At 42.9% G+C, this 25143-nt stretch overlaps 1 protein-coding gene across 1 annotated transcript in view; it reads right to left on the minus strand.

The window, feature by feature from the left end:
• The window catches only part of RIPK1 (receptor interacting serine/threonine kinase 1), a 45698-nt gene that overhangs the window by 2615 nt on the left and 17940 nt on the right, over positions 1-25143 (minus strand). The window contains 7 exon segments of the mRNA XM_017850297.1: positions 425-577; positions 5961-6530; positions 7700-7790; positions 17599-17656; positions 17658-17673; positions 21799-21948; positions 24047-24275. Of these exon segments, the coding sequence (XP_017705786.1) occupies positions 425-577; positions 5961-6530; positions 7700-7790; positions 17599-17656; positions 17658-17673; positions 21799-21948; positions 24047-24275 (1267 nt within the window).

Genomic DNA, 25143 nt, shown 5'->3' on the forward strand with positions numbered 1-25143 from the left:
CGAGGCGGGCAGATCACGAGGTCAGGAGATTGAGACCATCTTGGCGAACATGGTGAAATCCTGTCTCTACTAAAAATACAAAAAAAATTAGCCGGGCGTGGTGGCAGGCGCCTGTAGTCCCAGCTTCTCGGGAGGCTGAGGCAGGAGAATGGCGTGAACCCGGGAGGCAGAGTTTGCAGTGAGCCGAGATCATGCCACTGCACTCCAGCCTGGGCGACACAGCGAGACTCTGTCTCAGAAAATAAATAAATAAATAAATAAATAACAAAGGAATTATATGGAAATTACAAAGATATTTTGCAGAAGTAACATGAGAAAACTTTCAAGAAGAATTATCAGAGAAATTTTAAGATTCCACTATGTCCTTCTCACAAGTAAGAAAGTTCAAGGTTGCTAGACATTGGGTCCCTCCAGGGTATCTTACCAAAGATAGCTTGGTACTTGGAAGCTGGCTCTTCTTTAAAGTTCGTATTTGTGCTGTCTAGTAGTGATGAACTCGTCCCACCAACCTCCATATAATTGTAGGCTCCAATCTGAATGCCAGTGCTATTGTATATGGCATATTTTACAGATTCATCTGAATAAAGAGAAACACACAGGTAAGTAATTCTAGATCAAAAGCAAGAGAAAAAGTACAGCATGGCAAACAAGCAGGGCTTTACCCCAAACATTAAGTTAATTAGTGAATATCCTATGCCACCGTTTAAACTTTTCTTTTTTTTTTTTTTTTTTTTTTTTTTGTGAGACGGGAGTCTGGCTTGTCGCCCAGCTGTCTGAGTGGCCGGCTCTCAGCTCACTGACAAGACTGCGCACTCTCATGGTTCTGCCATTCTCCATGCCTCCCTACCTTCCCAAGATAGCTGAGGACCATACCCAGCGCGCACACGCCTCGATCCCCGCTCTAGTTCTTTGTGCTTTCTGTTCACGCTAGAAGAATGAGGTGTTCACCGTAGTTAGCCAGGCATGGGTCTCGATCTCCTGATTTTCCGTTTGTGACTCCGACCCGTGCTCGGGCCTCCAAAGCCGTGCTGGGATTCTACGGGCCTGCTCGGGCGCCACCGTGCCTCTAAACTTTCTTTAAAATCTGGCTAAACCACCTCATACCCATTAGGATGCCTACAATTAAAAAAAAAAAAAAAGATAGTAATAACACATATTGACAAAGATGTGGAGAAAATGAAGCCCCTGTGCACTGCTGGTGGGAATGTGAAATGGTGCAGCCACTGCTATAAACAGTATAGTGGGCCAGGCGCAGTGGCTCACGCCTGTAATCCCAGCACTTTGGGAGGCCGATGTGGGTGGATCACCTGAGGTCAGGAGTTCAAGACCAGCATGGCCAACATGGTGAAACCCCATCTCTACTAAAATACAAAATTAGCCAGGCACGGTGGTGGGTGCCTGTAATCCCAGCTACTCAGGAGGCTGAAGCAGGAGAATCACTTGAACCCAGTGAGCCGAGCTGAGATTGTGCCACTGCACCCCAGCCTGGCGACAGAGCGAGATTCTGTCTCAAAAGAAAAAAAAAGCTATCGTGATTCTTCAAAAAAATTAAAGATAGAATTACCATATGATCCAGCAATTCCATTTCTGAGTATATACCCAAAAGAACTAAAACAGGTTCTAAGAAATATTTCTACCCATGTGTTCATTGCAGCGTTATTCACAATAGCCGAAAGGTGGAAGTAAGCCAAGCACCCATGAGCAGATGAGTGGATAACCCAACAGTGGCCTAGCCACACAATGGAACAGTCAGCCTTGAAAAGGAAGGGAATCACATCACATGCTACAACATGCATGAACCTTGAGGACATTTCCTAAGTGAATGAAGCCAGCCACAAAGACAAATGCTGCACGATTCCACTCATATGAGGTACCTAGAATAGTCAGAGTCACAGAAACGGAGAGTAGAATGGTGGTTGTCAGGGGCTAGGAGGGGAGCTGGGGAGTTGGTGTTTAACGGATACAGAATTTTAGTTTTGCAAGATCAAAACAGTTACGTAGATAGATGGTGGTGATGGTTGCAAAACAACATGAATGTTAGGTAATGCCACTGTAAACATGGTTAAAATGGTATGTTTTATGTTTTTGAATTTTACCATAAAAAAATGTGGCTAAGTCAGAAAACAGAGGTGGATGAACAGCACAGCACAGCTCAGCCACACTTCCCAGCACGATCCCACGACTCTGAACATCTGTGAAGGGTCCTCCTCCTTTACCTGATAAACTCAAATCTCTCAGGTTCAGTATTCAGGAGCTAGCCACAGCTCTGCCCTACCCTCTGTCTCTGATCTTCCTTTCACTGTCTCCGCCCTCGCTCCACTCCAGAGACTCCAGTCCCACCAGATTTCCCACTGATCTGCTGACATGGTGCTCCTGCCTCTGCCTGGACTGTTGACCTTCTGACGTGTTTCTCCCTATCTGTGATTTTCTGACACAGGCCCAGCACAAATTCCCCCTCCTTCCGTGAGCCTGCACTGTAATCCTAGACTCGGCACTCTGCCCTGGGCCGCTCTGTATCTGAGCTGGGTCTGTCTGACTTCTCCACTAGAATGTGAGTCCCGAGAGGGCAACGACCATACCCACTTGTTTTTGTATTCCTTACACTCGCTAGCCTGGGACTGGTACAGGGCATGGGCTCAGTGACATTCATGCTGAGCTGAATTTGTCAAGTGAGGTCGGTACTGTCCCTAAAGAGCACTTAGCATATCCGTGTAGGAGAGAGAAGGTGGTCGAGGAGACAGTTCTGAGGAGGGAAATGAACAGCAGCTCTAGGTACCTCCGTCAGCACACCTGACCCTAAGGTAAGCCGCCCTCTGGACCAGGCACCATGCTCATTTGTTGCATTTTCTCTGAGGAAGCCAAGGAAACTGGGGACCCCCTCTACAGAAAGGTGTAAGAAATATAGGATGTGCACACACACACCATCTGTATGTAGTTCTGGGTGTTCGTGAAGCTGCTGAAACTGGGGTCCTTGGAATCCTAGCAAGGAACCCCTGTGACAGTCTCTGAGGTGCCTTCCAGCACTCAAGGCTGTCTAGGTGTTCTTGTTAACAGTGATAGTAACAGTGATAATAACAGAGCTACCATTTACTGAGCACTTATTCTGTGCATCGTCAGGCACAGTGCTAAGCCGCCTTACCCTGTTTAATCCTCCTGGACCACCACCTCCAGCTTATACTGACACTGTGTTTGTCACTCACAGTCTGCGCTCACCACGGGCTTACGTGGAGGTTTACCCTGCACCTCTCTACTTGGAGATTTGTTTTCTTGAATCAGTGCTTTCTGCCCAAATCTGGCCACTGGAAAAACCATGAAAGTTATGAAATAGAGAAACTAATGCAATATTAGAAACATACTAGAGCTTACAATGTATAAATTTTCAGTTATAACATTTTCATTTATAATTGAGGAGAATGAACTCTGGAGAGGCAAACGACTTTCCCAAAGTCACCCACTGTAGTGACTGGCACACGCAGGACTCGACTTGGGTCTCCTGACCCCTAGCCCAGTGAGCTTTCCTTTTCTTTTTTTTTTTTTTTTTTTTGAGACGGAGTCTCACTCTGTCGCCCAGGCTGGAGTGCAGTGGCTGGATCTCAGCTCACTGCAAGCTCCACCTCCCGGGTTCATGCCATTCTCCTGCCTCAGCCTCCCAAGTAGCTGGGACTACAGACGCCCGCCACCTCGCCTGGCTAGTTTTCTGTATTTTTTAGTAGAGACGGGGTTTCACCATGTTAGCCAGGATGGTCTCGATCTCCTGACCTCGTGATCCGCCCATCTCGGCCTCCCAAAGTGCTGGGATTACAGGCTTGAGCCACCGCGCCCGGCCCGAGCTTTCCTTTTCTAACCTCACTTCAAGCAGCACAGTGAATGAAAACAGTGAGTCTAGGAGCTCTTTCACTGAGAGGAAGACATTTATTTTCCTTTTGTACTTACTGGATACACACACCCTTCTTCTATGGTATGGCAAATTAGAAAACTCACATTTTGGTACAGAGTTAGGACATTCTGATAACAAAAGCAAGCAGAAGACTTATTTAAATTTGCAAGGAGAAACTCAGCGTGTTCATTTACTACCTCAATACTTGGCAGGATCATCTTTGGGAGCAGAAACACAGACAATTCTATTATTTATTATAGATCCAAGTGCCCCTTCCCCACTGAAAGCATCTCAGAATCCTGAAGAAGCTGGATCCCTGTACATCTGTCACTGGCAGAACCAGGAACCAGAGCAAGAGTGAAAACAGAAAGAGATTTTGGCACTAAACTAGTGTATTTGGGTTGCTCATGTAGAAAGAAGATAAAAAATGACACATTAAATATTGGTTTAGGGTCTGCCTTCCGTCCACGAGGATTTAAACTGTATGAGGGAAGGGACTCAGGCTGTGCTCAGTTATAGCTCCAGTGCCTGGAGAACTGCATGGCACAAAGTGGAAGTGCTTTGGAATTTTTTTTTTCTTTTTTCTTTTCTTTTTTTGAGATGGAGTCTCGCTCTGTCACCCAGGCTGGAGTGCAGTGGTGTGATCTTGGCTCACTGCAACTTCTGCCTCCCAGGTTCAAGTGATTCTCCTGCCTCACCCTCCCAAGTAGCCGGGATTACAGGCGTGTGCCACTATGCCCCGCTATTTTTTTTTTTTTTTTTTTTTTGTTTTTAGTAGATACGGGGTTTCACTGTGTTAGCCAGGATAGTCTCAATCTCCTGACCTCGTGATCTGCCTGCCTCAGCCTCCCAAAGTGCTGGGATTACAGAATTTTTTTTTTTTGTCTGAGACACAATCTCACTCTGTTTCCCAGGCTGGAGTGCAGTGGCATATCTCAGCTCACTGTAACATCTGTCTCCAGGGTTCAAGTGATTTTCCTGCCTCACCCTCCCTAGTAGCTGGGGCTAAAGGCATGCGCCACCATGCCCGGCCAATTTCTGTATTATTTAGTAGAGACAGGGTGTCACCATGTTAGCCAGGCTGGTCTCGAACTCCTGGCCTCAAGTGATCCACCCACCTTGGCCTCCCAAAGTGCTGGGATTACAGGCATGAGCCACCAGGCCTGGCCAACCATGGCCCCAGCTGAAATTTTTATTGACTTAATCATGAATGAATAAAATGATATGGAAATACTAATGAAAAATTTTATCCCCAGACATGAAGGAAACAGAAGGACATTCTGCTCATAGGATTATACATGACTTGGATACTGCCTAATGTCTAATCCAATAATTTGCATTCTACAGATCTTATAATAAAACCTACGGAAAAAATCGAGGATGTTTGCAAAGGATGTTTTTGGAGAATTTGGTGTTTTGAAAGAAACTGTAAGTAAGCTCTGTGGTTCTCAAAGCTTCCTGTACCTGAGTTGATTTCAGGATCTCCAGGACACTTGTGGGTACCACTGGTAGATGCCGTCCACGTGGTTAAGGTGATGTTGGTGAGTATTATTTGATAAAAATGCTGGATATTGCATTAAATCACTTCTATTCTAGACTGCCAGTAACTACTATCACATACCTTTTACTTCACCTGATAGATATATGGGAGTTACAAGAAAATTTTTCATCACTAATGGTAGTCTTTGAACTATATAAGATAAGAAACAAAAATATCCAAAACTGATTTCTTACCTTCAAAAAACAGCAAGCAAGGTAAAAGCAAATAAGCAGATAACGTCCCATTTATCGGAGACTGGGTGAAATAGGACTACTATGCACTCCAGATTAGAGTCAAAGACGCCTGCCAGTCACAAGGACCTCCCGATGCTTGTGGACATCTGTGATGAATCCTAGCCCCAGATGAAACACTCCCAGACCAAGTGGCCTGGCGGAGTCCATTCCACAGTGGCAACTTGCATCTGGCAGCGGACGATACCCTCTGTCCCCATCACAACCCACAATCTACAATAGAGCTGGTTGGTTGCTTTATTTTCCGAAAAATAAAAAAAGACAAGATTGTGACTATCAAAGACCCATTTACCTGTTAGTGGCAAGGAGGTGAATGGCATCGTGGGCGTGTTTCCTACATAGTTGGTCTCAGGCACTGGGATTTTATGCAGACTAGACATAGGACTTGGAAGTAGCCCATACCAAACTCTGGGATCTGCTGTTCCTGGATCCAGTGGTCTTATTCCAAAGCCATGGGAGCTATATAATACATTGTTCCGATATGGCACTTGAGGTTGGCTGGTAAGCCCTGAGGGCTGGTGCACTGCATTACCATGACTGGTTGCACTAGAATAAGCGGTGCCTTTTACCTTTGTATTCTGAAAATTCTCATAAGGTCTTTGCTGTGCAAAAGGGTCATGGGAGACCCTTCGTCTCCTTTCCTCCTCTCTGTTGTAAGCCACATTCTGTCTGGGCTGCTGTTTCATCTGTCTGTCCATGCGGCTGCCATAGAGATGGTAGTTGGCTTCCTCTTGGAGTTTACTCTGCAGACTGGGTTCATTCTCTTCTTGCCGGTGCTCCAGGGAGGGGGCAAACCAGGACTCCTCCACAGGACCCATCCCAAGTCCCTGGGAACTGTGCAGTGAACCAGGCTGTTCTGTGGCTGAGAAGAAATGATCAACATTAGAATGGGTTTTGTGAAACATTAAAAAGTAAAATAAAATCTGAGCACCATCATGAATCTGTATCTCAGAGGGACGCACAGAAAACAAGTAAGAGACCAGTCCAAAGCATTTAGGAGATGGTCCTCTTCCCACAAGCTTTACAAATAATAGGAGCTCCTCGCTGGCAGTGAGAGAGTACTAGGAAAATTATAGCAAGCAAGAGAAAAGCGGCTGTTGCAGGGATGATCAAGGAAAAAAGGGACTTGGTTTGGAGCAGAGAAGGTAGTTGTTTCCTTGGAGTGATTCAGGTGAAAAATAAGATCTGCAACTGGGCGCAGTGGCTCACGCCTGTAATTCCAGCACTTTGGGAGGCCGAGGCGGGCGGATCACCTGAGGTCAGGAGTTCGAGACCAGCCTGGCCAACATGGCGAAACCCCGTTTCTACTGAAAATACAAAAATTAGCCAGGCATGGTGGTGCATGCCTGTAATCCCAGCTGCTTGGGAGGCTGAGGCAGAAGAATCGCTTGAACCTGAAAAACAGAGGTTGTAGTGAGCCAAGACCATGCCACTGTACTCCAGCCAGGGTGACAGAGGGACTCCGTCTCAAAAAAAAAAAAAAAAAAATCTGCAGCAGCTCTGTCCTAAGCACGTCCCATGAATTCTTTCATTCTTGAAGAGCCCTATGAGAGGAGGAGCAATTATTATGATTTGATGGGTGAAGTTTAGAAGAGGTTAAGTAATTAGCCACACATCAGGTAGCTAAGTGGCTTCAGTATCCTATACTCTGCCATCCCTTTTGTTACAGTGAAAAAAGTATTCCTACTTGACCTGAGACGAGCCTCTCTGCTTGTAGTCTGGCTCTAAGTCACTCCGACCTCCTCAGGGACTTCGCTCTCACATATGTCCCCCACCTTCTTCTGAATCGTCGCTTCTCCCCATCAGATATGTTAGGCCTTTTGTTCAGAACACTATGACTGGTGAGCACACTGTTACTTCATATTTCAAATACATGTAACTTGACTCTCGAATATTATAAATTCCTTTAAGGCAGGTGTTCACTTTTATAGTTTCTTCTGTTTCCCATGTGGTCCTGAGTAGCATTTTAGAGTGGAGTGAATGAGTAACCAAACACATAAATGAATGGATTTTGAGCACAGTGTGACTTACCTGAATTTGACCTGCTCGGAGGCACTGCCACACAATCAAGCTGGAGAGACTGCATTCTCTTCACAACTGCATTTTGGTTTGAATACTCTTTCTATAATTAAGAGCATAAATACACACTTTAACAGCAGAAAATATTGAGTCCCAGAAAATTATAAATGAGAATTCATATTTTCAGAAGGTACAAATTTCACATAGATCTTACAAATAGTAATTTTTTTTCATTAATGTTTTTCCCAAATAGCCAAAATGATATTTAAAAAGAACAAGGTTGGAGGACTCACAGTTCCTGATTTCAAAACTTACTACAAACCTACAGTATTCAAAGCGGTGTCATACTGGCATAAAGACAGGCACATATGCCAGTGGGGCAGAATGGAAAGCCCAGGAATAAACCCTCCCATAAACAGCCAATTGATTTTTGACAAGGTTGCCAAGACCATTCGATGGGGAAAACTGAATATACACATATGAAATAATGAAGTTGGACCCTTATTTCATACCATATAAAAACTCAAAATGGATTAAAGACTTGATTTAAGGGCTAATGCCACAAAAATTCTTAGAAGAAAACAGGTAAAAAGCTTCATGACATTGGACTTGGCAGCGATTTCTTGGTTATGACACAAAAGCACAAACAAAAGTAAAAAGTAAAAATACATCAGAATTAAAAGCTCTGTGCATCAAAGGATACTATGAAGAGAGTAAAAAGATAACCCACAGAATAAGGAAAAAATACTTTGGGAGGCCAAGGTGGGTGTATCACATGAGGTCAGGAGTTCGAGACCAGCCAGGCCAACATGGTGAAACCTTGTATCTACTAAAACTACAAAAACTAGCCAGGTATGGTGTTGTGTGCCTGTAGTTCCAGCTACTCAGGAGGCTGAGGCAGGAGTATCTCGAACCTGGGAGGCAGAGGTTGCAGTGAGCCACCATTCCGCCACTGCACTCCAGCCTGGGTGGCGACATAGTGAGACTCTGTCTCAAAAAATAATAATAATAATAAAATAAATAAAATAATGGGGAAAAATAGCAAACCATACATATCTGATAACGGGTGAAATCCAGAACATTAAAAAAAAAAATCCTACAACTCAACAACAAAAAACCAACAACCCAATTCAAAAATGGGCAAAGAACTTGAATAGCGGTTTCTCCATAGAAAATATACAAATGGCCAATAAGCCATGAAAAGATGCTCAACATCATTAGTCATAGGGAAATGCAAGTCAAAACCACCATGAGGTACACTTTCATACTCTTTATAGTGACTGTAATATAAAAATGATAAATAAAAAGTGTTGGTAAGATGGTGGAGAAATTAGAATCCTTGTGCATTGCTGGTGAGGAATATAAAATGGGGTAGCTACTGTGTAAAAGAATTTAACAGTTCTTAAAAGTTAAACATGGCCAGGCATGGTGGCTCACACCTGTAATCCCAGCACTTTGGGAGGCCAAGGCAGGCAGATCACCTGAGGTTAGGAGTTGGAGACCAGCCTGGCTAACATGGTGAAACCCCCATCTCTACTAAAAATACAAAAAAATTAGCTGGGCATAGTGGCACACGCCTGTAATCCCAGCTACTCGGGAGGCTGAGGCACAAGAATCACCTGAACCGGTAGGTGGAGGTTGTAGTGAGCCCAGATTGTGCCACTGCACTCCAGCCTGAGTGACAGAGTGAGACTGTCTCAAAACACAAAAAACAACAACAAAAAACCCCAAAGATTCAAACAATGCAGAATCACACAGAATAACACCCAAACATTCCTTGAGCACCTACTCTTCCATCTCTTCCATTCCCCTGAGGTAAGCCTTATCCAGAGTGTGGTGCATATCACTCTTCTTCTCTCTCTAGGAATTTGCACACACATTCCAGAAATATACTATATATATGTGTGTGTGTATATATATGTGTATGTATATATGCGTGTGTGTGTGTATATATTTATATATTTTATTTTTTTTGAGACACAGTTTCACTCTGTCACCCAGGGTGGAGTGTAATGGCACGATCTTGGCTCACTGCAACCTCCACCTCCCGGGTTCAAGCAATTCTCATGCCTCAGCCTCCTGAGTAGCTGGGATTACGGGTATGCACCACCACACCTGGCCAGTTTTTTTGTATTATTAGTAGAGACAGGGTTTTGCCATGTTGGCCAGCTGGTCTCCAACTCCTGACCTCAAGTGATCCGCCCACCTCGGCCTCCCATAGTGCTGGAATTACAGGCATGAGCCACTGCACCCGGCCTATATATATATATATATATATATATATATACACATTTTTTTAACATTAAAAGGACCACACTGTAAGTATTGTTACGTGACTTATTTTTTCACTAACAGCTAATCTTTAAGATCTTTCTATATCATTACATGTTAGTTGCCACCTCTTTCTCTTAAATGGCTATTAGTATTGTGTAGTTTAGATGAATCATAATTTAGGGCATTTACTTTTGGGCATTTGAGTTGTTTCTAATTTTTCACTCTTACAAACTAAGGTGCAAAGAACGGAAGCTACATCTTTGAGTGTCCATGTGAGTGGTACAGATTACTGAGAGTAGAATTGCAACAAAACTTATGGGCTTGTGGAGTTTGTTGGATGCCTCACCTTCTAATGAACTTCTCCAATTTACACTCTTACCAGTACTGCAGAAGACTGCTTGTTATTCTGCATTTTCACCAACACATTGTATCGCCAGTCTTTCGAAAATTTCAATCTAATGGATGAAAAACTGTAACAGGTTCATTTTGCCTTTCTCTGTTGGCAAGGCCAAATATCTTTTCTGAAGTATGTTGTTCAGTTTCTTTTTTGAATTGTCTGTGTTCTTTGTCTATTATCTTTCTTTTGAATTATTTTTTTGTTTGTTTGAGACGGAGTCTCGCTCTGTTGCCCAGGCTGGAGTACAGTGGCGCGATCTCGGCTCACTGCAAGCTCCGCCTCCTGGGTTCACACTATTCTTCTGCCTCAGCCTCCCAAGTAGCTGGGACTACAGGCTCCCACCACCATGCCTGGCTAATTTTGTATTTTAGTAGAGACAGGGTTTCACCATGTTGGCCAGGATGGTCTCGATCTCCTGACCTTGTGATCCGCCCGCCTCGGCCTCCCAAAGTGCTGGGATTACAGGCGTGAGCCACCGTGCCCAGCCTATTTTTGTTTTTAATTTGTAGGCATTCTATTAAATATTCTGGATATTAATCCTTTGCTAAACACAATTTCTCCTTTTCAACTCCCTTTCCATTTTCATGAGGTTATATACAATAATCTTTTTCTTTATACTTTGCGAATTTTGTGTGTAGCTTAGAATACATGGATTGATTTTGGACTTTGTGGTAGACACAGTGATGGGCCTGTCAGATTCCCCCGCAAGGAGGGATTTGCTGCCCTGTTGCAAGGAGCTGAGTGAACACACAGCCTGCAGCTGTGAACTTCTTTGCCCCAGGTACTCCCCTTCTGAGCCAGTGATTGAGAAAGGCAAGGAGATAAAGCCTTGGCCATTTCAGTCTGACGTGGGATAAGCCTGAGGGGCATTTTCCCAGCGCTCCTGCTGCCAGAGCTCTCTGTCAGGCTTCGATGCCCTCGACTTCTTCCTCTGTTCATTCCTGCTTCCCACTCCTTCCTGGCACCCCAATCTCCAACTCAGTGGCTGCTTCTGGAAAACCCAACCTGCAAAGACTCACCTTTTCTATTAATCTATTTGATTATCCTTGCTGTAGTCTACACTGTTCTGATCTCCTTCTTCAGAATTTTCTTAGCTATCTTTGTACATTTTTTCTTTCACACAAACTTAAGAGTCAGCTTGTTGAATTCCATAAAGAGTTTGGTTGTGCTTTTAATTAGGATTGCACTCCTTTTATAAATGACGTTGGGGAGAATAGACAGCTTTAGTACGTCAAGTCTTTCCATCCATCAACACATTTCACTGTTTATTTGGATTTATTTCATGTCATTTAGAAAAGCCTTGCCATGTTTGCCAATGTTTAGACACATAATATTATCTTATTGTGGTTTTAATTTGCATTTCTCTAATTACTAGTAAAGTTGTGCGTGCTTTTGGTATATTTATTCTCTTTGGTGAAGTGCCCATTCAACTATTTCATCCCTGTTTTAACTGGGTTGCGTATCTTTTCCTTTCTGATTTATAAAATTTCTCTAGATTTTATGTATTCAAGTGCTTGGTCAGTTATGTGTGTGTTGCACTTCTCCCCTTCTGTGACTTGTTTGCTTGTTTATTTATTTATGTATTGGAGATGGGGTCTCGTTCCATAACCCAGGCTGGAGCACAATGGCGCGGCCTCCCGGACCCAAGCAGTCCTCTCATCTCAGCCTCCTGAGTAGCTGGGACCACAGGTGCACACCACCATGCCCAGCTAATTTCTTTTTTTTCTTTTTTTGAGACGGAGTCTCGCTTTGTCGCCTAGGCTGGAGTGCAGGGACTCGATCTCGGCTCACTGCAAGCTCCGCCTCCCGGGTTCACCCATTCTCCTGCCTCAGCCTCTGAGTAGCTGGGACTACAGGCACGCACCATCACGCCTGGCTAATGTTTTGTATTTTTAGTAGAGACGGGGTTTCACCGTGTTAGCCAGGATGGTCTCGATCTCCTGACCTCGTGATCTGCCTGCCTTGGCCTCCCAAAGTTCTGGGATTACAGGTGTGAGCCACTGTACCCGGCCCTAATTTCTTAATTATTATTTGTAAAGAGGAGGTCTCACTATGTTGCCCAGGCTAGTCTCGAACTCCTGGCCTCAAGTGATCCTCCCACCTCAGCCTCCCAAAGTGCTGGGATTACAGGCATGAGCCACCATGCCCAGCTTCCATTCTCTTAATAGTTCATTTTGATGAATAAAAGTTTTTAAATGAATTTATAAATTAATTTAAACATTTTATAAATTTATAAATGTATAAAATAAATGTATCTAAATTTATAGAATTTTACAATGAATTCATTTACAAATTCATTTTTAAAATTCATTTAAAATTTTATAAATTTTAAAATTTATCAATTCTTACCACTACAGCTAATGCTTTTGTGTACTGTTGAGGATTCTCCATCCTGAGGATATGAAGAAATTCTCCTATATTTTCCAATAGCTTTATGATTTTATCTTTCACATTTCTGTCAGTAATCAACCTGGAGCTGATTTTTTGGTATGGTGTAAGGTAGAAGCCCAATTTCATTTTTGTACCATGCGGATACCCAGTTGTCTCAGCACCATTTATTGAAAAGGCTGTCATTTCCCCACTGCTCTACAGTGCCATCTCTGTCAAAATCAAGTTTCTAGGTATGTGTAAATCTATGGGTTTTCAACTCCATTCCAACAGCATCTGTCCACCCCACACCAATACCACTGTCTTTTTAATATAGCTTTATAATTCTTGACAAGAATCTGATAAGGCAAGCCCTTCACTACTAGTCTTGTCCTTCCTCAAGGGCATTTTGGCTGTTCTTACTCTCTTCTTTACCTTTTCATATGGATTTCAGAGTGGGTTTGTCCAGTTCCACTCCTCACACCCACTTTCCACACACACAAAACTAAAAGGTTGAGATACAGGCCTGGTGTGGTAGCTCACACCTGTAATTCCAGCCCTTTGGGAGGCCAAGGCAAGTGGATCATTTGAGGCCAGGAGTTCAAGACCAGCCTGGCCAACATGGTGAAACCCCATGTCTACTAAAAATAAAAAAATTAGCCGGGTATGGTGGCGCACGCTTTTAATCCCAGCTACTCGGGAGGCTGAGGTAGGAGAATCGCTTGAATGCAGGAAGCAGAGGTGGCAGTGAGCTGAGATTGCGCCTCTGAACTCCAGCTTGGGCAACAAAGCAAGACTCTGTCTCAAAAAACAAAAAACTTGACTGGGCACAGTACCTCACGCCTGTAATCCCAACACTCCGGGAGGACAAGGCGGGCAGATCATGAAGTCAGGAGATTGAGACCATCTTGGCTAACATGGTGAAACCCCGTTTCTATTAAAAAATACAAAAAAAAAAAAAAAAAAAAAAAAAATTAGCCAGGCGTGGTGGCGGGCACCTGTAGTCCCAGCAGCTACTCAGGAGGCTGAGGCAGGAGAATGGTGTGAACCCAGGAGGTGGAGCTTGCAGTGAGCCGAGATAGCGCCACTACACTCCAGTCTGGGAGATAGCAAAATTCTGTCTCAAAAAAAAAAAATAAATAAAAGAATAACAAACTTGAGATATTGGTTGGGATGGCATTGATTCCACAGATCCATTTGGGAAGAGCTGACATCTTCATACGGTGACTTTCACATCACAAAGTAAATGGTATATTTCTTCACTTATTTAGGTCTTGTTTTATGTCTCTCAATTAAGGTTATACTTTCAGAGTTACTACGTACCTTTTGTAAGACCTATTTTTATATATTGATTTTTATAACTAGATAAAGGTATTAATTTAAAAGATACTTTTGAATTTTCCATGTACACATCCTGTAACCTATGAACAGTTTTGTTTCTTCTTTCCAATCCTGTATCTCTTCTTTCTTTTTCTTGCTCTACTGAAATAGCCAAGACCTCCAGTACCAGGCTGACCAGAAATAGGGGTGGCAAGCAGCTTGGTCTTGCATACTATTTCAAAGAAAGGTGGGCTGGGCACAGTGGCTCATGCCTTGTCATTCCAGCACTTTGGGAAGCTGAAGAGGGCAGATGGCTTGAGCTCATGAGTTTGAGACCAGCCTGGGCAACATGGCAAAATCCTGTCTCCACAAAAAATACAAAAGTTTTCCAGGCATGGTGGTGCACGCCTGTGGTCCCAGCTACTCAGGGAGCTGAGGTGAAAGGATCACTTCAGCCTGGGAGGTCGAGGATGCAGTGAGCCGTAATCGCACCACTGCACTCCAGCCTGGGCAACAGAGTAAGACCTTGCCTCAAAAAAACCAAACCAAAACAAAACAAAACAAAGTCTGTTAACATTTTGTTAAAATAAGCACAAAACTTCTGGTCGTTTCAAGATACCTTATTATCAGAAAAGGAATTTCTTTTCTGACTTGCTAGTATTTTTAATCATAAATAAATATTATGTTTTATTAACAGATTTTTCTGCATCTATTGAAAAGACACATCTTTTCCTCCTTTAATAAGACAATGTAATAATTATCATGACAGATTTTCATAAAGTTAAACTAACTTTGCATTCTGGGAAGAAACCCAATTTTGCTTTTGTTCTTTGATGAATTCAGTTTGTTTATAGTATTTTATTTAGAACTTTTGCATCTATACTGTTAAACAAGATTGGTCTCTAATTTTCCTTTCTTGTACCTTATTTTCCAGTTTTGGGAATCAAGGTTATGCTTACACAACATGACTCTGGAAGAGTTCTCTCTTCTCTATTATCTACAGAAAACTGTAGAAGATTGACATAATTTCTTCATTGAATATTTGGTAGAAGTCATTGATGAAGCTCTCTGTGGGATTTTCTCTAGAGGAAGTTTTTTTTTATCACTGCTTCTTTTAATAGTTACAGGAATACTCAAAGTTTCTATCTCTATTTGAGTTAGCTTTGCTAAATTGTACTTTTTAAAGAGATTGGTCTATTTTATCTAAATTTTAAAATAATTAACAAAAAGTTGTTCATAATATTCTCTTAATACCATTTGATGTCTGCAGGACCTATTTTGATTCCTCCTTATTCATGGATTTCTATCTTGTCTCCTTTTTTATAAGTCTTTCTTTTTTTTTTTTCTTAGAAGTAGGGTCTCACTCTGTCACCCAGGTTGGAGGGCAGTGGCATGATCATAGCTTACTCCAGCCTCAAACTCTTGGGCTCAAGCAGTCCTCCCATCTCAGCTATCCTGGGACAACTGGCACATGCCGCCATGTCTCATTAATTTTTTATTTTATTTTCTTAGAGATGGGGTCTCACTGTGTGGCCTAGGCTGGTCTCAAACTCCTGGCCTCAAACAAGATCCTCTCACCCTAGCCTCCCGAGTAACTGGGATTACCTCACACCTGGATCTATCAGTCTTAATTAGTCTATTTTATTAGCCTTTCAAATAACCAATATTTGGATTTTTGATCCTCTATTAGTTACTTTCTGCATCATTAATTTATGCTCTTTTCCTTATTATTTACTTCTTTTTTCTCTAGGTTTATTTTACTATCTTCTTCAGATGTTTGGCTAATTAATTTTCAGCCTTTCTTCATATAATATATATAATATTTATTTATTTAAGGTTATATTAAGTACTCCTTTGCAAAGTGCATTTTATAATTTTAATATGTAGTGTTTTGTTAGCCTTCAGTGAAAAATATTTTCTAAATACCATTGTGATTTATTTTTTTTGACCCAAGGGATATTTAAAAGTATATTTCTTTACTTCTAACCACATAAGATTTTCCAGTTACCTTTTCAAAATTAATTTTGGGCATAACTGAAATATAGTCAGAGGACATTTTTATGATTACAATCCTTTTAAATTGAGACACATGGTCAGGTTTTGAACATGCTCTGTATGTTCTTGAAAAGCCTTTACAGTAGATACTCTGCAGTTATTACGTACAGCGTATCGTATGTTTCCATTAGGTCAAGTGTGTTAGTCACGTTCTTCACATCTTCTATAGCCTTGCTGATTTTTGTTTGCTTGTTCTATCAACTGAAGAGAGATGTATATTAAAATCTTCAGTTGTAGGCCGGGCGCAGTGGCTCACGCCTGTAATCCCAGCACTTTGGGAGGCCGAGGCGGGCAGATCACGAGGTCAGGAGATGGAGACCATCCTGGCTAACATGGTGAAACCCTGAAAATACAAAAAATTAGCCGGGCGTGGTGGCGGGCGCCTGTAGTCCCAGCTACTCGGGAGGCTGAGGCAGGAGAATGGCGTGAAGCTGGGAGGCGGAGCTTGCAGTGAGCCGAGATCGCGCCACTGCACTCCAGCCTCGGGGACAGAGCGAGACTCCGTCTCAAAAAAAAAAAAATCTTCAGTTGTAATTGTGGATCTGTCTGTTTTTCTTTGAGTTCTGTCACTTTTTGCTGTGTTGACTTTGAGGTCATGTTATTGACTGTAGATTCACATTTAAAGTGGTTATACTTTCCAGATGCATTGGGCCTTTTATCATTATGAAATATTCCTGATTGTTTGAGGGAATGGTTTTTTGCCTTAGAGTTTATCTTAGCTGACTCCAATCTTTTTTCTAAATTATATTTTAAAATCTGTTTGCCTGTTTCATTTGCATTAGCCTCCTGTTCATGATTATGGGGGTAAGTTGCTGGAAGATGTATGGCAGTAGCTTGATTCCAGAGTCGGCGGCGGCGGGGCAGGGTGGTCTCCATTCCTCTTGGTTGATTGGTTCCTAACGGGGCCTTGTCATGCCCTTCTCACCCCAGACACCACCTCCTTGCTTCAGTCTTGGGCAGATGCTACTGCCATCTGTTGCTAAGTACAGGGGAAGTAGGGAGAGAAGCCAACTTTCCTAAATAGCATAAATGAGGTTCTCAAGTGACTCCCCTGTCAGTGTCCCAGGTGACTGTGCTGTTACTTCTGTACACTGACCCAAGACTGCCCCTCCGGTACTTCTTCCTCAGCATTATGTCTTGGGTTAGTATTCCTTTTCTGTTATATGTCTCAGCAGAATAAATCTGTGGTCTTTCTATCTTTCAAGAATTCCTCAAAATGACTGATCCACTTATGGTACTTTCCATTCTTTGCCAGTGACACTGTGCTTTTGTTTTCATACTGCTATATATGTGTCCTCTCATTTCATGAGTTTTGAAGGAGAAATGGGTCCAGTATGCCAACAGGATGATATTTGCAGACAATTGCTCATTTTGTTTTATATGTTTACCAAGCTAGTTTACCTCAAATCTCAAAAACAAATTACATTGTTTTGGTTTTCATGATTGACAGTATATATTTTGATATGTTAATATTTCAAGCATCTGCTATATTGCCTACCTTTAAACTCTTCACATCCTCTTCTACGCTTTCTTCTAATTGACTTAAATAAAAGGCCTAAATTTTCTTCAATGCCTGTAAGAATAAAATGTACTTTAAATTTCTTAATTATTTTCTAACATAAAATAAAAAATATTAGCCATCTACTATCTTTGAATTACTTACCTCAGTCTGTGGGCAAAGCAGTAAAATAACAATTTAAGCTCCAAATCACTGACTCTGATAGAGACTAATAAGATTAATAGAACAAGGGATGGGCTAACACAGAAAACCAGGGGTTTCTGCCGAAATAGCCTGTGCTCTTTGCGCTTTTTATTCATGCTGCAGTTTCTCCGGCTGCAACACAAACCATTCCCTGATGTGAGTTCATCTCCAGCTGAACAGGGATGGGCGAACTCCATGTTTCTGTCCCTCTGGCATCAAATTTATGAGAGGTCAGGATACTCAGAGCAAGGATTTAGTGTAATGGGTTACAGCTGTTAGCCTTCAAAGAAAAAAGAAACTTCCAGTTCCAGGAAGATGGAGTGGACATACATTTTTCTTATTCTTCCTTCTAAGCACAACAAAAACATCCTATGTATTATTTATAAAACAAACGTACAGAGTCTCTGAAAGGAGAAGAGAAGAAGGCAGACCAGCAGGAAACCTCGGGATCAGATGAAACACACGAGTTCACTGGATTTTCTCTTTTCCTCATATCTCAGACTTGGCTGAAAAGGTGGCAACCTCAAACCATCAACGGCCACAGATAAAAAAATCTCCAACCAAAGCCTGCTCTTTCTAGCCAAAGAACTAAGCAAGGGGCAGACAGAAAACCTTTAGCCAGTCTACAGCCATGCCATCCTGAATGTGCCCAAGCTTGTCTGCTCTTGGAAGTTAGGCAGGGTCAGGTCTGGATGGTACTTGGATAGGAGAAAACTTAGTCAACAACCACTCTATTCCAGCCAACCCCCACAGAAAAACCCTGTGGCTCCACCCTGACCCACAGCAGCTAAGGCCAAGTGGAGAGCTCCACATCCAACCATGTGAGACAGTAACAACGTAACCTAACATCCCCACCGGGGTAATGTCAGAGAAAGCCCAACAGGAAACCAGGGCTGTCCTACCTGCCAGCTGATAATGAGCCGCTCCACTCCTATGGTGTCAGAAGAACACAAGAATAGCCTGGATTTGCCCCACATGGCAGTAACAAGACCCCCCTTCACTTCCCCACTGGGGAAGTGTCAGAGGAGGTCTAGTGGAGAATCAGGACTTTTAACATTGTCCAGTCGTAATGAGGTGCCTTCACCTCTGTGTCAGTGGGGACTATGTGGACTCTGCCAGAATTCCCACCCCTGACCAGCAGGCAAGAGGAGCCTCTGACTTTGGGCGTCAATAAGGGCTGAGTGGAGAGGCTGAACTTCTACCTCCACCCAGCACTAGTAAGGTGGCCACCACTCTTCCCTTGTCAGAGCAGTGTCAGAAAAGCTCAGCCAAAACAGAAGGCTTAAAGAGGATACAGAATCTCACAACACAGTAAGAAAATGTACAAGTTTCAACAGAAAAATTACTCCTTATATGAAGAACCAGAAAGGTCCCAAACTGAATGAAATAAGATAATCAACAGATGCCAATACTGAGATGACAGCAATGTTAGAATTACCTGTCAAGGATTTTAAAACAGCCATGATAAAAACAATTCAATTAATAGTTATGAACCTGCTTGAAACAAATGAAAAATAGAAAGTCTCAGCGAAAAAGGGGAGAATATAAATCTTAGAGCTGAAAACTTCAACGACCAAAATATAATAAAAAGCTCAGTAGGCCGGGCGCAGTGGTTCACGCCTGTAATCCCAGCACTTTGGGAGGCCGAGGCGGGCGGATCATGAGGTCAGGAGATCGAGACCATCCTGGCTAACATGGTGAAACCCGTCTCTACTAAAAATACAAACAATTACCGGGTGTGGTGGCGGGCGCCTGTAGTCCCAGCTACTCGGGAGGCTGAGGCAGGAGAATGGAGTGAACCTGGGAGGCAGAGCTTGTGCCACTGCACTCTCCAACCTGGACGACAGAGGGAGACTCCATCTCAAAAAAAAAAAAAAAAAAACGCTCGGTAGATGGTTCAACTGTGGAATCGAGGAGAAACAGAAAAATCAGTGAACTGGAAGACAGAATGATAGAAATTATCCAGTCTGAACAAGAGAGAGGAAATTAACTGACTGAAAAAAAAAAAAAATAGAAAGCCTCAAGGACCTGTGGAACTATAACCAAAGATACAGTTTTTATGTTGTCACAGTTCCAGAAGGAAAAGAGAAAGAGAGTGTGGGTTAAAAAGTACTTACAGAAATAATGGCCGAAAGCTTCCTAAATATGGTAAGAGGCATAAACCAACAGATTCAGGAAGCTGAGCAAAACCTAAACAGAATAAACCCAAAGGAATCCACACCAAGACAAACAACAACTAAATCTCTGAAAAATAAAGACAAAGTCTTGAAAGCAGCAAGAGAAAAATAACACCTCACCTATAAGGAAAAAAATTTTAGAATGACAGAGTTCAGACATATCCTAAAAGAATGATTAAGGAAAGGCATCTGAACAGAAAGGAAACAATACAATAAGACACCTTGGAGAATCAGAAAGGTTTGGTTTTGTTCATGGCAGGCAGCACCTAAAATCCTTGGAGTCTTCTAAGAGTGTCTTTTGGGTGGGGTCAGAAAACTAAGCAGCTTCAGAATGGGGGCTAGCAACCAGAAAGACCAAGCTATAATTAGAAGGCTGGGACTTGGAGCTCCACCTTTGACTTCCAGTGAGGAGAGAGGGACTGGAGATTAAGCTCAAGCACCAATGACCATGATTTAATCAATCATGCATATGTAATGGAACTCCCATAAATCACCTTAAATGGGAAGCTTTGGAGAGCTTCAGGTTGCTGAACACACAGAAGCACCAGAATGTGGTGTGTCCTGAAAGGCTACGGAAGCTCTGTACACACTCCTCCCATACCTCACCTTGTACATCTCTTCCATTTGGCTGTTTCTGAATTGTACCCAGTACAGTAAAAGGGGAGACATAAGTAAAATGTTTTCTTGAGTTCTGTGAGTCTTTCTAATGAATTCCCAGACCTGAAGTGGGGCTTGTGGGAATACTCAAATAAATTTGTAGTTGGCTGAGCAGAAGTGTGAGTGGCCTGGGTCCCCAATACTGGTGAGGATGCAAGAACCTGCATCACTCGGACACCGAATATAAAATGGCACAGCCCCTCTGGGAAAATGTTTGGGAATTTTTTAAATAAACTGAACATGAAACTACCATACAACCTAGCTATTGCACTCCTTGGTATTCCAGAGAAACGAAGATTTATGTTCACACAAAAACATGTACATGAATATTTACAACTGCTTTAGTCCCAACAGTTAAGAACTGGAAACAAGTCTTTCAAGGAGTGAATAGTTAAACTGTGGTACATCCACACCATAGAATACTGCTCAGCAAACATCCAGGCACCTTTCCCCATCCCTGTATGACAGGGCCAATCTAAATGGCAAAATACTTTCTAAAGATGCCAGCTAAACAAGGGAGGGGATGGAAATAAAAGAAGTGAAGAAGCAAAGAAGGCTGGTGAAAGCCACCTAAGTGCCCATACACGGATGAATGGAGAAACAAAATGCAGTCTATTCATACAATGGAATATTATTCAGCCTTGAAAAGGAAAGAAATTCTGACATCTGCTACAACACAGATGAACCTCGAGGACATCATGCCAAGTGGAATAAGCCAGACACAAAAGGACAAATATTGTATGGTTCCACTTATATACGGTACTCAGTGCAGTTAAATTCATAGAGACAGAAAGTATGATGGTGGTTGCCAGGGGGCAGGGAGAGAGATGATGGAGAGTGAACGTACTATGGGACTATACTTACTGCCCCTGAACAGTGCACTTGAAAACAGTTACAATGTTAAATTTACTGTTATATTTAAACCCAAGTTAAAAAGTTAGTTACAAAAAAAGGAAACAAGAAGACCTAAGTGCCTTCGTGCTTTTGAGAGAGATGGTTTCCTTGCATTGAACAACATGTTTGAAATCTAGAACATCAGGTTAAAACCACAAGTAAAGTTGAACTCAGTTTTCTGAGGATTCAAACCAAGTTCCTAACAACATCTTACTAGGAAAATCACCACACAGGATGCATCCTACACAGTCAGAAAAGATGCTCTTACCAGGAAATGTCGGCCGAGCTTCTGGATCCGCTTCCCAGCAGAGCTTCATGAGGCTGATAATTTCTCTTGGGCAGTACTCAATGATTTCATCCACATCTGGCCTGTTTCCAGATTTTATGCACACTATCAACTGCTGCTCACAGATAGCATCTGTAAAGCAAAGAGGAGCTGAGGTTGAGACTGTCTTTCAGGTCTTGCTCCTCTCTCAGGCAGGAAGGTGACAGAACTTGAACAATACTGCTCATTTTTTTCAGCCTCTGGTATAGCTGCCTCATTCCATAGAGTGGAATGGCCTTATGACAAAGAGCTGACATGACCACACAATATCTTAATGTCTGCAGATAAAACAAAATTCTCAACAAAGCTACCTGCTGATGGAACAGAGATTATGTGGGCAAGGCCAACGGCATGCTCCGTATGCAAAGGCAAATACGGGACAGTCCTTGCCTTTAGGAGCTCAGGTTAATGAGAGTGACTTAAAACACAAGCGTGATCATTGCTATTCAAAAAGGATGGGGCTGGGCACGGTGGCTCACGCCTGTAATCCCAGCACTTTGGGAGGTTGAGACAGGCGGATCACGAGGTCAAGAGATCAAGACCATCCTGGCCAACATGGTGAAACCCTGTCTTTACTAAAAATACAAAAATTAGCTGGGCATGGTGGTACACACCTGTGGTCCCAGCTACTCGGGAGGCTGAGGCAGGAGAATTGCTTGAACCTGGGAGGTGGAGGTTGCAGCGAGCCGAGACTGCGCCACTGCACTCCAGGTTGGTGACAGAGTGAGACTCCATCTTAAGAAAAAAAAAAAAAAAGAAGAAGGATGTACAAGGGGTTCCAGTAGCACAACCCTGACTAAAAGGTCCAGGAAGGCTTTGTTGAGTCCCGAAAAATTAGCAGGTAAAGAATGGGAAAGGGGGACTTAAGGAGGACGACTCCAGGCAAGAGAAGCAGGATATCAACAGACTAGAAGTTACAGAGATCATGACACATCCTAGAAATTCCTCACTCAGTCTAACTGTGCACTGACAAAGAAGGGAGGGTTAGGGATGAGGCCAGTAGAGAAGCAAAGGCCAGAATATGAAGGCCTTTTATTCCACACTGAGGAATTCGAACTTCATCCTGAAGACCATGGAGCATCTGGGAAGGATTTCCAATATGTGAGGGAAAGGGTCACATGTGCCTTTTAGGACGACCATTTTGGCTGCCACATGAATGGTGGACGGTGGAAGGAGCCTGCTGCAGAAACAATGAGGGTTTGAACTAAGCAGAGGCCAGTGGGGACAGAGAGAGGCAGACAGGTTGCAGATATATCTTGAGTCACATATATATCTTGAATTCATAGGTTTTGAGATCTGATAGAATGTGGGAGAGAGGGGCAAGGGCAAGTCTGGGATGACTCTAAGGTTTCTTACTGGGCAACTTGGTAAAAGGATGGCCATGCCACTTCCTGAGCATATGAAGAGGAGTGAAGCAGGGCGAGCTGTAGGACAGTGTCGACAAGATGGCTGTGTTTGGGGGATGCTGCTTTGGAGGTTCCTTTGGTGCCTGCAATGGATCTGACCGTAAGACAAGTGGATATCCAGGCCAGAGCCAGAGACACAGATTTAAGAAGCATTTGCAAAGAGATGATCATCAAACCACGGAAGCTGATGATCACCCAAGACGAGTATGCAGGAAAACATCCATTAGTTTATGCACTTAACAAACTGAAGAGTGTCTCTGTTCTCCTACACAAGCCATGACTTACTCATCTTTATATTCCCAATGCCGACTAAAGTGCCCACAGTAGGGACTGAAAAGAAAGAATTCTTGAATGAAGAAGTAAGTGAATGAGTGAAAGTGTGAAGTGTATGCCTTGTAGTGTGAAAGGCTAAGTCCTCACAAGCAGAAACCATCAACTTTCCTGTCTAGGAAAAACCCTGGAATTTCACAGCACCTCTCAAGCTAATGACACGCTATCAAGATTCCTATTCATCCTATGATCACTGATTCCTAAATGGAATTACTCATTCATTCAACAAAAATTTACTGGGCACCTATTAGTTCCAGGCATAGTGAGTATAGATGCTGAGGAGACAGCAGTGGATAAATCAGATATGGTCCTTGCCCTCACGGAACTCACAGTTGAGCAGGTAAGACTGACATTAAAAGAATAAACAATTATAAACCTTAACTGATTTCACTGAAGCCCATTATTTCATATAACAGTGTTGGTTCATATCAAACCCCACTCCTCTAATGCCTTACTTTCATACGGCTCCTTATTTGCAAATATCGCCCAAAGTACGACGGCAAAGCTGTACACATCTGACTTCTCCGTGGGCTTTGCGTTGACGTCGTTCAGGTGCTCGGGCGCCATGTAGTAGAGGGTGCCGCCGTTCTTCTTAGAGGCGCCGTCCACTTCCTTCAGCTCATTGTGCTCTTCTTTACTCAGTTTGCTCCACATCTTAAAGGAAGCAAGGCCGAGGTCTGCGATCTGCGAAAGACATCGAGCCACTGGGATTATTTGGTGAAGGCCATAAACAAATCGGATCTGACTTTAAATCTAGGGCTTGTCCAGTATACATAAGGTATGGTAAATTTTCCTGAAATGGTTTCACTGGGCAGGTTCACAACGGCGACCTCTCAACAGACTCATGGAAACTGTGTGTCTCCTCAGCCATTTGTAAAATCTCCCCCCAGGAAACGTTCGCATGAAATTCTGGTATTGCATTCCTTATGCAATAAAGGGGAAGGGGAAAAGCAGAAGATGTTTCTGACAAGAACAGTAACAACCAAACATATTTGTTCTAATTCCCCATTGACTCTGCATGTTTTTCAACCATTTCTGGGCCTTGGGGGAAAATGGTTATTTTCTTCTCTGCACATTTATGTAGCAGACAGTGGCTAAGTACTACACCTTCTATTTCCCCAAATGGCGTCCAGAGGCCCATGGATGCGAGTGCCCAAGGATCCCAAAGACACACTGAGGATAAGGACTGCAGTGTTGCTTGTTTTGAGCTGTAGCCTGAACCTAAGAGAAGAAGGGTGGGAAGGAGGAGAAAAAGAGACAAAAAGGCAGAGAGAAAAATACCAAGGTCAGACACAGAACAAGAACAGAGCTGGCAGGGCAAAATGACAGAGCAGTGCAGTTAAGAAGAGAACACAGGTGCCAGTTCCACTTCTGCCTGCAGGAATCCAAGCAAGCATGTGGGGATGAACTGTGGCACACGATTACCTAAAATCCACAGATTCTAACCCACGACATAAGAGGGAAGTCATGAATTTGAAGATAGGTTATGAATGAGGAATTTTTATTCCCAGGCCTTTTTTTAAAGGCCTGTCCAAGACTAGGACAAAGCACT

Source organism: Rhinopithecus bieti, unplaced genomic scaffold, assembly GCF_001698545.2.
Source record: "Rhinopithecus bieti isolate Rb0 unplaced genomic scaffold, ASM169854v2 scaffold_32012, whole genome shotgun sequence".
NCBI lineage: Eukaryota > Metazoa > Chordata > Mammalia > Primates > Cercopithecidae > Rhinopithecus > Rhinopithecus bieti.